Here is a 12,487-nt window from a genome sequence, read left to right on the forward strand (position 1 = left end):
TCTGGCCAGATCCGTCACCGTAGAGGCAGAGAACAGTATTGATGACGGGAACGGAGCGCTGCCCCCGGGGGAGGCACGAAGCACGGCTCCACCAGTGCGGCCGTCCCTCATACGTGCTGCGTCTGGACTGAATAATTAAGCATTCCATTAGCGAGCCGTTGTTTGGCGACGCGTGTCAGCCCGAGACGGAGGACTGGAAAGTATTTGCATTGGAGCACTGAGCCGGGGGAGGGGAGCAACTGGGCCAAGCTAACAACTTCCAAGCCATCGTCACAGCGACCAGAGCCTTCCTCTGCTTTAATCTCTCTCCATTACCGCTCCCCCTCCCCTCCCCTCCTCTCCTCTCCTCTCCTCTCCTCTCCTCTCCTCTCCTCTCCTCTCCTCTCCTCTCCTCTCCTCTCCTCATCTCCTCCTCTGTCCTCTCCTCTCCTCCCATCCTCTCCCCTCCCCTCCTCTCCTCCCATCCTCCTCCCCTCCTCTCCTCCCCTTTCCCATCATCTCCTCCTCTGTCCTCTCCTCTCCCCTCCTCTGTCCTCTCCTTTCCTCTCCCCTCCCCTCCTCTCCTCCCATCCTCTCCTCTCCTCTCCCCTCCTCCTCTGTTGTCTCCTCTCCTCCTCCCCGCTCCCCTCCCATCCTCTCCTCTCTCCTCCCCTCCTCTCCTCCCTCCTCTCCTCCCCTCTCCTCTCCCCTCATCTCCTCCTCGGTCCTCTCCCATCCTCTCCTCTCCTCTCCTCTCCTCTCCTCCCCTCCTCTCCTCCCCTCTCCTCTCCCCTCATCTCCTCCTCTGTCCTCTCCCATCCTCTCCCATCCTCTCCTCTCCTCTCCTCTCCTCTCCTCTCCTCTCCTCTCCTCCCCTCCTCTCCTCCCCTCTCCCCTCATCTCCTCCTCTGTCCTCTCCCATCCTCTCCTCTCTTCTCCTCCCCTCTCCTCCTCTGTCCTCTCCTCTCCTCCTCTGTCCTCTCCTCTCCCCTCATCTCCTCCTCTGTCCTCTCCCCTCCCCTCCCCTCCTCTCCTCCCTCTCTTCTCCTCTTCCTTATCTGCATCTTTCCAACCTCCAGAGAATTCCAGTGTTTTTGTCCTCACTTCTTTCTCTCCTTATCGCCTCTCTGATAGTCACACCCCCTGTCTGAGGCGATGGCACTGATTTTTCATTTTCTCTTTGGACTAGGGATGCACGTGCACGTGCGGGTGTGTGCACGTGCCTTCCAAGTCCAAAAATGTGGGTCTTTTTAAGGAATTATGGCTGAATCATGGCTGACGCAACCTGATGTTCATGTTTGGGGAGTGGGGGAGGAGGAAACCTGCGGGGGCACCAAAGTGGGAATTGAACCCGGAACCTTCTGACTCCGATGCAACTGTGCTGCTCGGGCATCGTCTGGATAAATCAAGTGTGCTTTGTGGTTGGCATTTATGTGTCAGATCATCTCCTCTTTATCTCCCCGCTTCAGCTGAGAGGCTCTGCTCTCTCTCTCCTCCCTCAACTGAAGTTCCATCATTAACCCAGCCTCCGTACCTCATCTCTCTCCCCTCCACTTCTCTTTTTTTCCCTCCCCCTTTCCTCCCCGCTCACATCCCGCTCGGCTAAAAACCAATCAGTCAAAGCCCCGTCGAGCCGCGCTCGGTGAGCCGGGGCGCTCGGACGAGCAGCCATTCATCAAGAAAATAACAAAATTAAAATTACACTTCTCTATTTAATTTGGTCATTTATTTTTTCGGAGGGGCGGCCGAGGGGAAGGAACGCGGTGACGGCGAGGGAGCGAACAAGACGGAGTGGGAGAGGAGGCGTGCCGGCAGTTTAATGCTCTCTTTAAGCCAAGTAATTAGAAGTTGTTGTAGCGAAGTGTCAACTTTGGCTACGTGGCTCTCATCTCTCTTCCCCACGAATGGAACAAGCTTGTCCATTTGGACCCGGCTCCGATGTGGATTTATGAATCATTGATAGCCGCGAAATGCCGGATCACTACGAGGAGTCATTATCCTCCAACAATCACCAGCAGGCACGGTGACAGCAATCCGAGCTGCTCTACCTGCTCTCGACAATGCCGGCGTGCAGCGGGGGCGAGGGGGCCGTGAGTTAGGGAAGGCGGGGAGGGAATATTGCTCGTATGCAAACGAGGGCTGATTCAGCATTCCTGATTTCTAATCAACTGTGGTGTCATTTATTACGCCGCGGGCTCAGCTCTCAGACAGCTGTTAGCTAAACTACACTGTTCTTCTAGTCCTGTGAGGACTCCCTCTAACCCTTAAAGGTCTCACACAGCCTCAATGGGGACCAACCGGAATGTCCACACTTCCCAAAACTGGCGTCAATCGGGGGGTCAAATTCGTGTTGTGGTCCTCACCCACATGTACAAGACATCTCACACTCACATTCCACAAAATGTCTTGACTTTGCTACTAAAATATGCATTTTTAGTAGTATGTTGGAAATCCCAAGGTTTATTCAAAATTCCTGGGACATTGTGATCCTATTAACATCCAAATGAATCCATAAGACTTCCTGTCGGGTGCAGCAGTGGGTGTCGGTGTTGCCTGGGCCCAGCCGTCTATCAACAGGGACGCCCCTGTTGATAGACAGGTCCTTGGTCCTTGGTCCTTTTCAGGTAATAACTGGGGTCTCTGCACGGTTTGAAGTATTTCATCACTACGTCACTGGCTATACTGCTGGGGGGCTCCAGGTCAGATGGCCCCCACAGCCACGGAGGACCCCTACTAAAATAAGGGGGGAAATGCACGGCTTTGGTCTTGAGTCTTGAGGTCTCTGAGGTAGTCTTGTCGTTTTAATTGTCACTGCCAGGAAGAACCGCCACTGAGTGGCAGGTCTAACCTCTAACGTTGTCAACAAGTCCACAGAAAAGGCTCGAAGGAACAGAAACAGACATTTCCCCTGAGGGAGAGCAGGCAGACACACACACACACACACACACACACACACACACACACACACACACACACACACACACACACGCATGCACGCGCGCTGGCAATGAAAATGCAATCGGACAGAAATCGATACTCCTGCAGCAGAACCTTTGACCTTTGAACCTTTGTCCCACTCACCTCATATTCCTGCGAGAGCTTCAGATTGTCGTTGGCCTTGAGGAGCTCTGTGTGCTCGGCCAGCTCGGAGATGGGGATGGGAGGGTGATTCATCATGCCTGCTCATCAAACAGAAAGAAGAAAGACGCACCCAGGGGAGGAGAAGGAGAAAGGAGTCCGTTAGCACAGCAGATATCAACTGGAAAACACTGACGACTGGGGATTTCCTGCTAATATACCGACGGAAGGCTTTGGTGCTTGGGAAGCTTGTGCAGAACACGGTGAATTTCACACAAAGGAAAAAATAAAGAGTGACGTTATCGGCGCTTGACTGAACCAGGCCAGAGCTCAAAGAATTTTGCAGCGCACATCTGCAGCCCAAAAGATGAAATGCTTGGACTACTAAAACCAATAAATAGGAAAAATCCGGGAGAAAAAGACAGCCAGTCAGTCATATTGGAGCTTGTTGAACTCCTGATGAAGCGAATTCAGTCCCGGGTGACGAAACTTTGACCTGAAATATGTCTTTGACGATGGTTTTACTGGAGGCAGGACTGTTAGATTCCACTCTAAAGTCCTCCTTCTTTCATTACCTCTGCCCCGACAGCGTCCAATTGATCATTTCTCTCAACATTTGAGCTTTATTATATGCAGCGGCGCCCCTCAATCAAAGAGAAGGATGAGAGAGGAGCATCGAAAACCGCTTTTCAATGGGGTGAAATATCCCACAGGCCTAGTCCTGCTCTATCCGTAATCTCTAAAGCTCCAGTTATGCAGCGTTGTTGGAAAGTTGACACGTTGAAAGTTCAGACCGGCCTGACCGCTCCAGAGAGAGGTATTTATTCAAGGAGCCCTGACCTGGAGGGGGCTCACAGGGAGGAGAATAAAGGGAGTTTAGGAGTGTGAGTGATGTTGAGTGACAGTGTGAGCTGCTCCATTCCAGCCTGCCAGTTCTCCCACCCCCTCCCCCTTCTGTTGCTTCCCTCAAACCGGAACATGAAGACCCTCCAAAATCAGAGAGAGACAGCCAGTGCCGGGTTCACATCCAACATTTTTCCACTCCCAAATCGTTCTACCGTACATCCCAAGCGGCTGTGAGGGAGAACCAGCTCCCCAATTGGCAAAAATAGTGAGATTTATTATTTCTTCGCCTTACTCCAATATCCACTGAATATTGCATTGCTTTTGCCACAATATTATCTGCACTGCTGTGCACCCCAGTCACTAATCCATTTATGAACATAATGCTGGGGCCATGTAATGGAATATGAGGCAGCCATAGATCGCAGCTCCGGCCCTGCCAGCTCACTGGCAACACTGAGCGCTTTAACGCAGTCTCTCAGTCTCAAGGTCAAAAAGTCGACGATATGATGAAATCTCGTTGCAAAAAAAAAAAAAAAGAAAAAAAAATAGACGCACGAGAGGCTTTAGAAGCGTAACCAGATTAACCGGCCTTAATTTCCCTCCCTTTCAAAATTCTTCAAACGGTCCCGCCAATGTCAAGGGGGCCTCGAGTGTCTGGGCTGCTTTTGTACCCACAGTCTTCATTAGGGACGGTAAATTAGGAACGCCGGCGGAACGAAGCTGCTGCGTCGATTACACGAAGATTACCGGAGATGATTCCGGATGCTGCAGCCGGATGGACGCAGCGCAACGCTCAAGGAAGAACCTGGAGTCTGGCGTCACGCGTAGCCGAGGACACGGACAGGAGAAGGTTGTTGTTGAAGAGTCAGAGGCCTCCTCGGTGTGTGTGTGTGTGCGCGCGCGCGTGTGCGTGCGCGTGTGTGTGTGTGTGCGTGTGTGTGTGGACAGCTTGTCTTCTGTCTCCATGAGCTCCTGACATCCCCACACTCCATCAGTCTCCTTTCAGTTTGTTTTTACTGCCCACTTCACCGCCCGCATGTTTCAACACCGGCTACAGGTCGGAATAATATTTCTCCTCATCCCGATAAAGGGCGACAGGCTGCCAGCGGGATATTTGAGGGTGGGGCGTGCAACCGTTTTTGTTTTTTTATATTAGCCCTAAACTTTACTCTGACGTGTGAGGAAGCTGGAGAGATTTTTTTTTTTTAATCCGTTCGATTTGCCGCTTCCAGTGACTGGTTATGTTATCAGCCCCCCCCCGGTTCTCAAGACCATCGAGTCCACTGTGTCCGATTTGTTCCTGTATTTATTCCCAAAGCCAGCCTTTGCTGTAACCCACACGGCAGCAAAGTCATCCAAGGACAGCCTGTTGTTATTTCTCTCCTCTCTCCCTGCCAAAGCCCTCGTCTTCCTCTTCAAGTTCCTCTTCCTCCCCCCCATCCCCTCCCATGATCAATGAGCACGGGGGCAATAAAACTAGCAACTAATTGCACATTTGAAATCTAGCGATCCGTGTCCGCGCCCGAGGACTGTGGCGATAACTCCCGATAAGGCGAAACATCCTCTCTACCTAAAAGCCCGTTCACCACGACGCCTGTCTGCTGGTACGAAAACCAGAGCGGCAGAAATAAAGCGAGGGAAAGAGAGGAGCCCCCCCCCCCACTTGGATGATTCCTCTGCAGTCAGCAGAGGTGGGGCGGGTATCAACTGTCGAGCCATTGTTTGCAGCTGCTTTAATTAATTCGGCTCGTTATCTCTTAGCGCAGAAAGAGCGCGTTACTTCAGAACGGAAATGGAGCAGTGCTGGTGAAGGGGAGGGAAGGGGAATGGAGGACGTTGGGGGGGGGGGGACGACAGGAGGAAGAAAGAAACCAAGCTCTTGTAATTCTGTAAAAGGAAATTCACAATAATGAATCACTTCTCAATCATCTCCACATCAGAACACACGGTTATTTATGCTTGTTGGATTAATGAGCAGCCAAAAAGCCTGAGTGACTCACGTTAATTACCACAGAAACACAGCAGCTAAACAGCCCAGTTAGCACTGGACTTTAGCTTCGCGGTGTGTAAAATAAAGGCTGAGTTTAATTGGTGAAGGGAGGCAAGCCATGCTGATGCCAGAACCGTGGAGACTAACTTTCAGAGTCAAATTCTGCGTCACTCTGAGGGCTGCTTAGACCCGAATCTGTGGGGGACAGCAGAGATCATTTAAAGATGAGAACCTGCGTCAGACACATGTTTCACAACAAGAACAGGCTGACAGAACACACAAAAATCCAAACACAAATGGGAATTTCAGCCCAAGACAATATGAACCCTTCTGATATTTGACTGTGGGCACCATGGAAAAGGTCACGGAGGTCAGGGATAAAGTGTCGGCCGTCTTGAAGCTTAAATAAGCAGCGAGAAGGGGCCGCTGGCAGGAAGGAGAACAGGGGGAAAAAATCAGTGTGGATTTCCTGATGAAAACCAACTCTAAAAGTCTCCTTTGTCTGCAGTTTGTTGCTCAGGCATTCGGAGTGAAAGGTGTGGAAATGTGTCCACATTCTTCCCTGACAGCTCTGGAGCCGGCGCCGATGGCGCTCGCTGATGGTCTTATCTGCTCCAGCAGAGGCTTCTGAGGCTGCAGCCTGCGCTTCTGTCCAGATTCCGCCGCGTCGCAGCGGCTATTAAACCAAAAATGAGCCATCTGCTCCAACATCAACCGCGTATCTGTCCTGGAAATAGGTTGATGGGAAATTTTGCCCGGTAAGAATTTTGCTTTGCTCACTCGTCTGTGGTGGCAAAAGAGCTAAAATGGAAGACTCTTTTTATTACTAACGTGAAAAGGTGGCTGCTAAAGAGATCTTTTTAACTTCTCTTTCACTGAACAGCAAGTGTGCTGTACTGGGTTTACCCATTTCTGGGAGGACGACAGGCCAGAAGTGCTGAATAAGAGGCGAGGAATGAAGACGTTTGAGCTCCCTCCCTCCTCCTAATTGATTTGTGACAATGACTAATTAAACCTGGCAGGGGGTGCTCTGATCCACCGTCTCCAGACGTCATTCATCGCAGCAGGAGGGAGCGTGTCTGATTGCGTTGATGTCGCGCTGGCGGGCGCACACGCTCGCTGGGGTGGGCCGGGCGCGATGTTTACAGCTGTAGGTGGGGGCGGCAGAAGGATGTAGGCCGGCGTTACGTGCGGGCCAGAGGCGCCTGGCTGCTAGCGAAGCCTTGTGCTCTGGGAGAATTACGGGGCTGCGCCGTGAAGGGAACGCAGACGGAGCCGGCGTGGGACAGGAAAGACATCAGAACCGTGCTGCGCGTTGAAAAACCACAACCTCGGTCCACCTGCTTTCGGTTCCAACAAAAAGCTCTTTTTTCCTCCGGTAGGAGACGCGTTTGTCTCGGAAGAAACGACTGAGCTAACGGGCTGATTGGACGCGCTGCAGATTTGAAATGAGTCGTGCTGCTTCATTACTTTGGCCCCATTTGCCAATTAACCCTCAGGCGGCGATGGAGATAATGACAAAATGTGCCAATATGCTCTTCAAGTAGTTAAAGGGTGTCACGTGACCCACAGCACAAAGTGCACAGCACGCACACACTCGACCACATGCATCGGCCCGGCCTTTAAGGAGACATCATCATAATCGGATTCTCTTTCGCTGTCCTGCAGCACTCGGGGGCAGCGAGTGCACGCTGCTGATGTGGCATATGCACTGCTGGACCGGAGCCGCGCATTAGTGCGCTGCTAGCATGCTCGTTTGAACAATGGTTGCCATTAGGTGACGGGGACGTTCGCAAATGCTCACCGACCCACTTAATTGGGTTCAAATGTCCGTTCAAATTAAATTCCCAGGGTGCGCAGATAACAACTTCACCCAGTTCTGGATACTCCGTCTATACTCCGAGTCTCAGCGTGCAGAGGTGAGCGTGAGCGAGGCGCCGAAACAGATGTTATTTAAGCGAGGAAGGCACTGGAAGTCATTGAGACAAACAGCAGGAAGGACCATGATCATTACACCAACAGCGATGCACCGAGAGCTCTCAGAACCCCTCTGAATGCACGCGGCGTGAAATTCAGCTTCGCGGAGCATCTGAATCAATCAAACCAAGAAGGGCGGCATGCAGCCGGTAACAGGCGGCCCGGGGACTTCTACAATAACCCCATTTGCCTCCTTGCGTCACTGACGCCGCCTGTCCGTTAGCAAACCCAACCAGGGAGTCACTGTGGCCGCAGATTTTAAGGCTCTGATCACGGAGTTTAACAGAAACGGCGCCAGGTGGCCGTCCAGGCAACCCAAGCTCGTCAAATACGAGCAGTTGTAGTTAAAAGAATGTAGTGATTAGAGACCCGTAGTTTTCTGGCCAAATGCAGATGATATTTGGGTCGAACAGGTGTAGACAGCAACCCGTCTCCCACCGCTCCTCATTTCACTGCATATCCTCCTGCTCTCATATTCCTCTCCTCTAATGTGAAAATCTCTTCTTCTCTTTTTTTTTTAAAACCAAGGCACAAATGCTGAAAGAAATGCCCCATTTTGAAATCCGAGCCTTTGATGGAGCTGCGGATGACAGATGGTAGAGAGACAACTAGGCTAGGAGACAGACAGGAGGGGAGAATGTGATGGAAAAAGGAGAGAACACAAAAAAAACCCACTCCGCATATTTACTCCACCTCTTGAGGATTTGCTCTTTTCCCGACATTCCGTTTAACATGTGACAAAGGTGCTTTGACAATGAAGCGCACGTTCCTGGCCTCAGTCAAAATAACAGGAGATAATTCAAATAATCCATCCAATAATCCATCAAGTGGAACACTGCTGGGCTAACTCCGGAGGAACCAGTCACATCTGTTTACGGCGTTCCCCTAAACGTACCAATAACCTGTGATCAAAAGTAATTACCGTCAAATGGTGACGCACAAAGGGAGCTAACGAAGATGCCGCGCGCGTCTTCGCTATTCACCCAGCAGAAAGACAGGCTGCGTCTGAAATGGAGTCCCAGCATATAAGAGCCAATTTGCTGTTGTTAAAGCTGAGATTTAGGGTGGATGAGCACCAAATTGAAAAGAGAACCTCGGAATAGGATTTTAATCTAACGGCTAAACACTCACAACGGGCGCAAGCTTCCAAATACTCGCTGAATACGAACGACGGCAAACACACCAATATGGGACATTTTGTCAAAAATGACGCCGGAGACGTCCAAGAACATCGGCGCACGTTTAAATGTCTCCTTTTGCATCATTTCAATGTAAAAATATGTTTTTTTTCTTATAAATATAACAAATCCAACACAGTGCCAATTAAAACTAAAAATCTAAAGATTGGCGGAACAATGAACTGATGTGTGTTTGCTTTTAAAAGGACTGACCTAATCTACTGTCCCTGCAGTCAGACAGATCATTAAACCGCCATTTGAATTAATTAGGCTATAATTCTTCAACGATCTTAATAGTCGCGGTAAATTATGTTTTTGATCGAGATCCGACTCCGTGGCCTGCATCTGGTGGAGGCGTCATGTTGTCTTGTCTACGCGAGGCTGTTGTAGCAGAGCCATTACTGTGATTGATGCGGCGCTGCCAGGACAAAGACATGAACAACGACACGCCGGCCGTAAATCCCGGCCGATTCCTTCATGCCAACGACATGGGATGGAACGTCGGGCCATTCTTGGACGCGTCCTCTTTCCCAGCTCTTATTCTCATCTACGGGAGTGTGTGGCGCGTGTGTGTCCGCTGCTTCACCTGGAGTTTGGAAGTTGATGCGTCTCATCTCCACAGGGTCTGTGGGGTGATGGGGGGCGATGTCTGTGTTGTTCAGCAGGCACTTTGTTCGAGGCTCCGACTCTTTTCTTTTGCGACTGGAGAGCAGCCAGGAGACAAGAAGAAGAAAATTACTTCTCAGTACACAAGGACTTGGACGGGGAATTGAGAATTCAAGCAAGTAAACACACACACACGCACACACACACACACACACACACACACACGCTATAATTACAAACATCTGCTTTGCTGAGGCAGGCTACTTTCACTTCCCCTGTAAATGCCAAGCGTACAGCTAAACCTTACCTGTCAGGTTTGCTGTTTCCACAGAAAGCATCGAGAAGTCAAATAAATGTATAAAGGTGGCAAAACACAGCACAAAGGGGGGGGGGGGGGGAGTGGGAGGCAAGAAGAGGAGAGACAAATCAATAGTGAACAGCACAAAATTTCACAGGGGTGAACGCTGGACACGCTAGTTAGAACGCATCTGCATCCAAAACAGTGCGGCGCACGTGCGCAGGTGTGTACAACAGGTGTGTGTCAGTGTGTGAGGAACTACCGAGCGAAACGTGACTAGAGGCGCCCGCATGTGCCAGGCTGCGTCTCGGGCTCTTTGTCCGTGTCAGTGTGCTGCGAAGTGTGCGGTGACGTGTGTGCAGTAGGGCGCAGACACAGATGGGAGAGGGTGATGTCAGGGCCAAGGGCAGAGGCGGGAAACGGCGTTCACCGGGGAGCAGGACGGATCAGAGATACGGCAGAGCGGGCAGAGAAAGAGAGGGGAGAAAGGAGAAAAAAAGAGCCAAGGAGAGGTGTTCCACTCCCTAACCACCAAGATGGAGCTAAGGCAAGGTCAGATAGTCGGGGATCATCTGACAGTAGAAGGCTGCGCTTGTCTCATCTTCCCTGATATCTGTGGACACCACCGCTCCCTCCCTGACTGCTGCTCATCCCAGTCGGAGGGGCTAAAGGATGGTGAACCCACCAGCTACACATGGAGGACCCTGCCGCAGGATTCCTAATTGCAGTTTTTATTTTCAATATAATGCAAGAATTCCGCAGACTCCTCGGAGGGCGTCCTACTTCTTTAGGTAACATTTACCAGTTGCCTCCCCCTCTGCTTTCTCATACACCCTCATTTATCCCGACCCATCATTTTCCAAGGAAAACAAATGTTTACATGCCATGTCATGCTTCTGAGGATGTAAACCACCAGCCGCCCTTTCTAAGTGGGCCCCACAACATGCAATTAATGCCCCGATCGCTCAAAGCCCCGACAGAGGAACTTCAACTTCAAATGGGGAGAAAACCTCTGAAATGCTGCTGCGCTTAACCAAAATAAATGAACACCAGCATAACGAACAAAAACAATTCAAAATATATGTAATATACCGTATTTTCCGGACTATAAGCCGCTACGTTTCTCCCACGCTTTGAACCATGTGGCTCATGCAGAGATGCGGCTTTTCTATGAATTCTTCTTTGCCCCTCAGGGGGGCGCTGTAGCACGAAGTGCAAAAATGAGACATTTTTACACCCTCACCCCCTCATAATGGAAAAGACACGAAGAAATTCCCAAGATGCAGCTTTTAAGTCCATCGATCTGGCTATCCGTGAAGGAAACAGAGCGGCTGCACGTCAGCCTGCCGTTAATGAATCTATGGTGAGACGTTGGCGGCGGCGGCGGGAAGAATTGATTCAATGCCAAAAGACAAGAAAGGCTTTCAGAGGGCATAAAAGCAGGTGGCCTGAACGTGAAGACGTTCTTGAGGACTGGGCAAACACAGAGAGCAGAGGTGTATCCACTGGTGGTGCTTTCTTAATATCTTATTTCTCAGCCTGGATATCGGCGGATTATAATACAGAGCAGTTTATATGTGACAAAATATATATTCCTTTGAAATTTTAGTGGCTTATATTTAGGTGCGCTCTATAGTCCGGAAAATACAGTACATCCGGTGCAACGTGATGATCAGTTTTCTGTCATTTGAAGTTGGAAAACGGAAACAATGTCGTCTCCGAATCCTCAAAACGATGCCCACGGAAATCCCGAACCGACTCACTTCTTATATAAGAGGATGGCGATGACGATACAGATGATGAAGACCACGGCGAGCACTGGGCCCACCACCCATATGAGCCCATCGCCCGTCTCGATGGGCAGGGGGTCAACCTGCACCGGGGTTATCACCGTGTCGGTGTAAGCGCTGGTGGCGAACATTTTCTGTGCAGGGAAAATCAAGGAGAAACGCCACAAAAGGAGCATTGAAAAATGTCCAGTGCGACTTTGCCGACTTGAAAAGAATCCTCCGATGAAAACACTGAAAGTTTGACTCACCCCTGCGGTGCTACTGAGCTCAGCCAGCAGGAAGAAGACATACTCCTGACCTGATTCCAGGGGTTTGTTCTCACAGTTGCTGTAGCTATGGTCAGTTCCCACCGTGAAGCTGGACGGCAGCTGCTTGAAACAGGCGGTGATGTAAGGGCTCCTCTGGTCCAGCTGAGCCAGCTGTCGGCGCGAGCGGCGCTTTGGAGTCACGTCTCTTAACAGCTAAAGGCACAATAAGCTTTACTGTGATGTTTACTTTCCAATTTTAAGCGTCGACAAAATGACACAATGAAGCGAGGGGGAGGGAACCCGGAGGGAACCCGATGCCACGGACGGGCCGGGTTTTCTGTCTAAGCAGATAGATATGCATCTCCACCTGGGATCCCTGTTTCCATGGGGAAATCAGTTGTCTACCAGGTAGGACAGAAAACCCGGCCTGACTGGGAATCTCAGGACTTGGCTGCCTAGGCCTGGCAGATGTGGCAGATCTGGTATTCTAGTTGTCC

At 50.8% G+C, this 12,487-nt stretch overlaps 1 protein-coding gene across 11 annotated transcripts in view; it reads right to left on the reverse strand.

The window, feature by feature from the left end:
• Nucleotides 1-12,487, reverse strand: part of ptprsa (protein tyrosine phosphatase receptor type Sa) — a 152,370-nt gene that overhangs the window by 17,554 nt on the left and 122,329 nt on the right. For 10 of the 11 annotated variants that reach the window (XM_029828670.1, XM_029828671.1, XM_029828674.1 and 7 more), the window contains 5 exons: nt 11,991-12,203; nt 11,716-11,876; nt 9,962-9,973; nt 9,635-9,750; nt 3,061-3,158 (listed from right to left, as the gene is read on the reverse strand). In XM_029828670.1, coding sequence (XP_029684530.1) covers nt 3,061-3,158; nt 9,635-9,750; nt 9,962-9,973; nt 11,716-11,876; nt 11,991-12,203 — 600 coding nt within the window. The remainder of the gene's footprint in view (nt 1-3,060; nt 3,159-9,634; nt 9,751-9,961; nt 9,974-11,715; nt 11,877-11,990; nt 12,204-12,487) is intronic. The other variant, XM_029828672.1, reaches the window with a different exon arrangement.

Source organism: Takifugu rubripes, chromosome 20, assembly GCF_901000725.2.
Source record: "Takifugu rubripes chromosome 20, fTakRub1.2, whole genome shotgun sequence".
Classification (NCBI taxonomy): domain Eukaryota; kingdom Metazoa; phylum Chordata; class Actinopteri; order Tetraodontiformes; family Tetraodontidae; genus Takifugu; species Takifugu rubripes.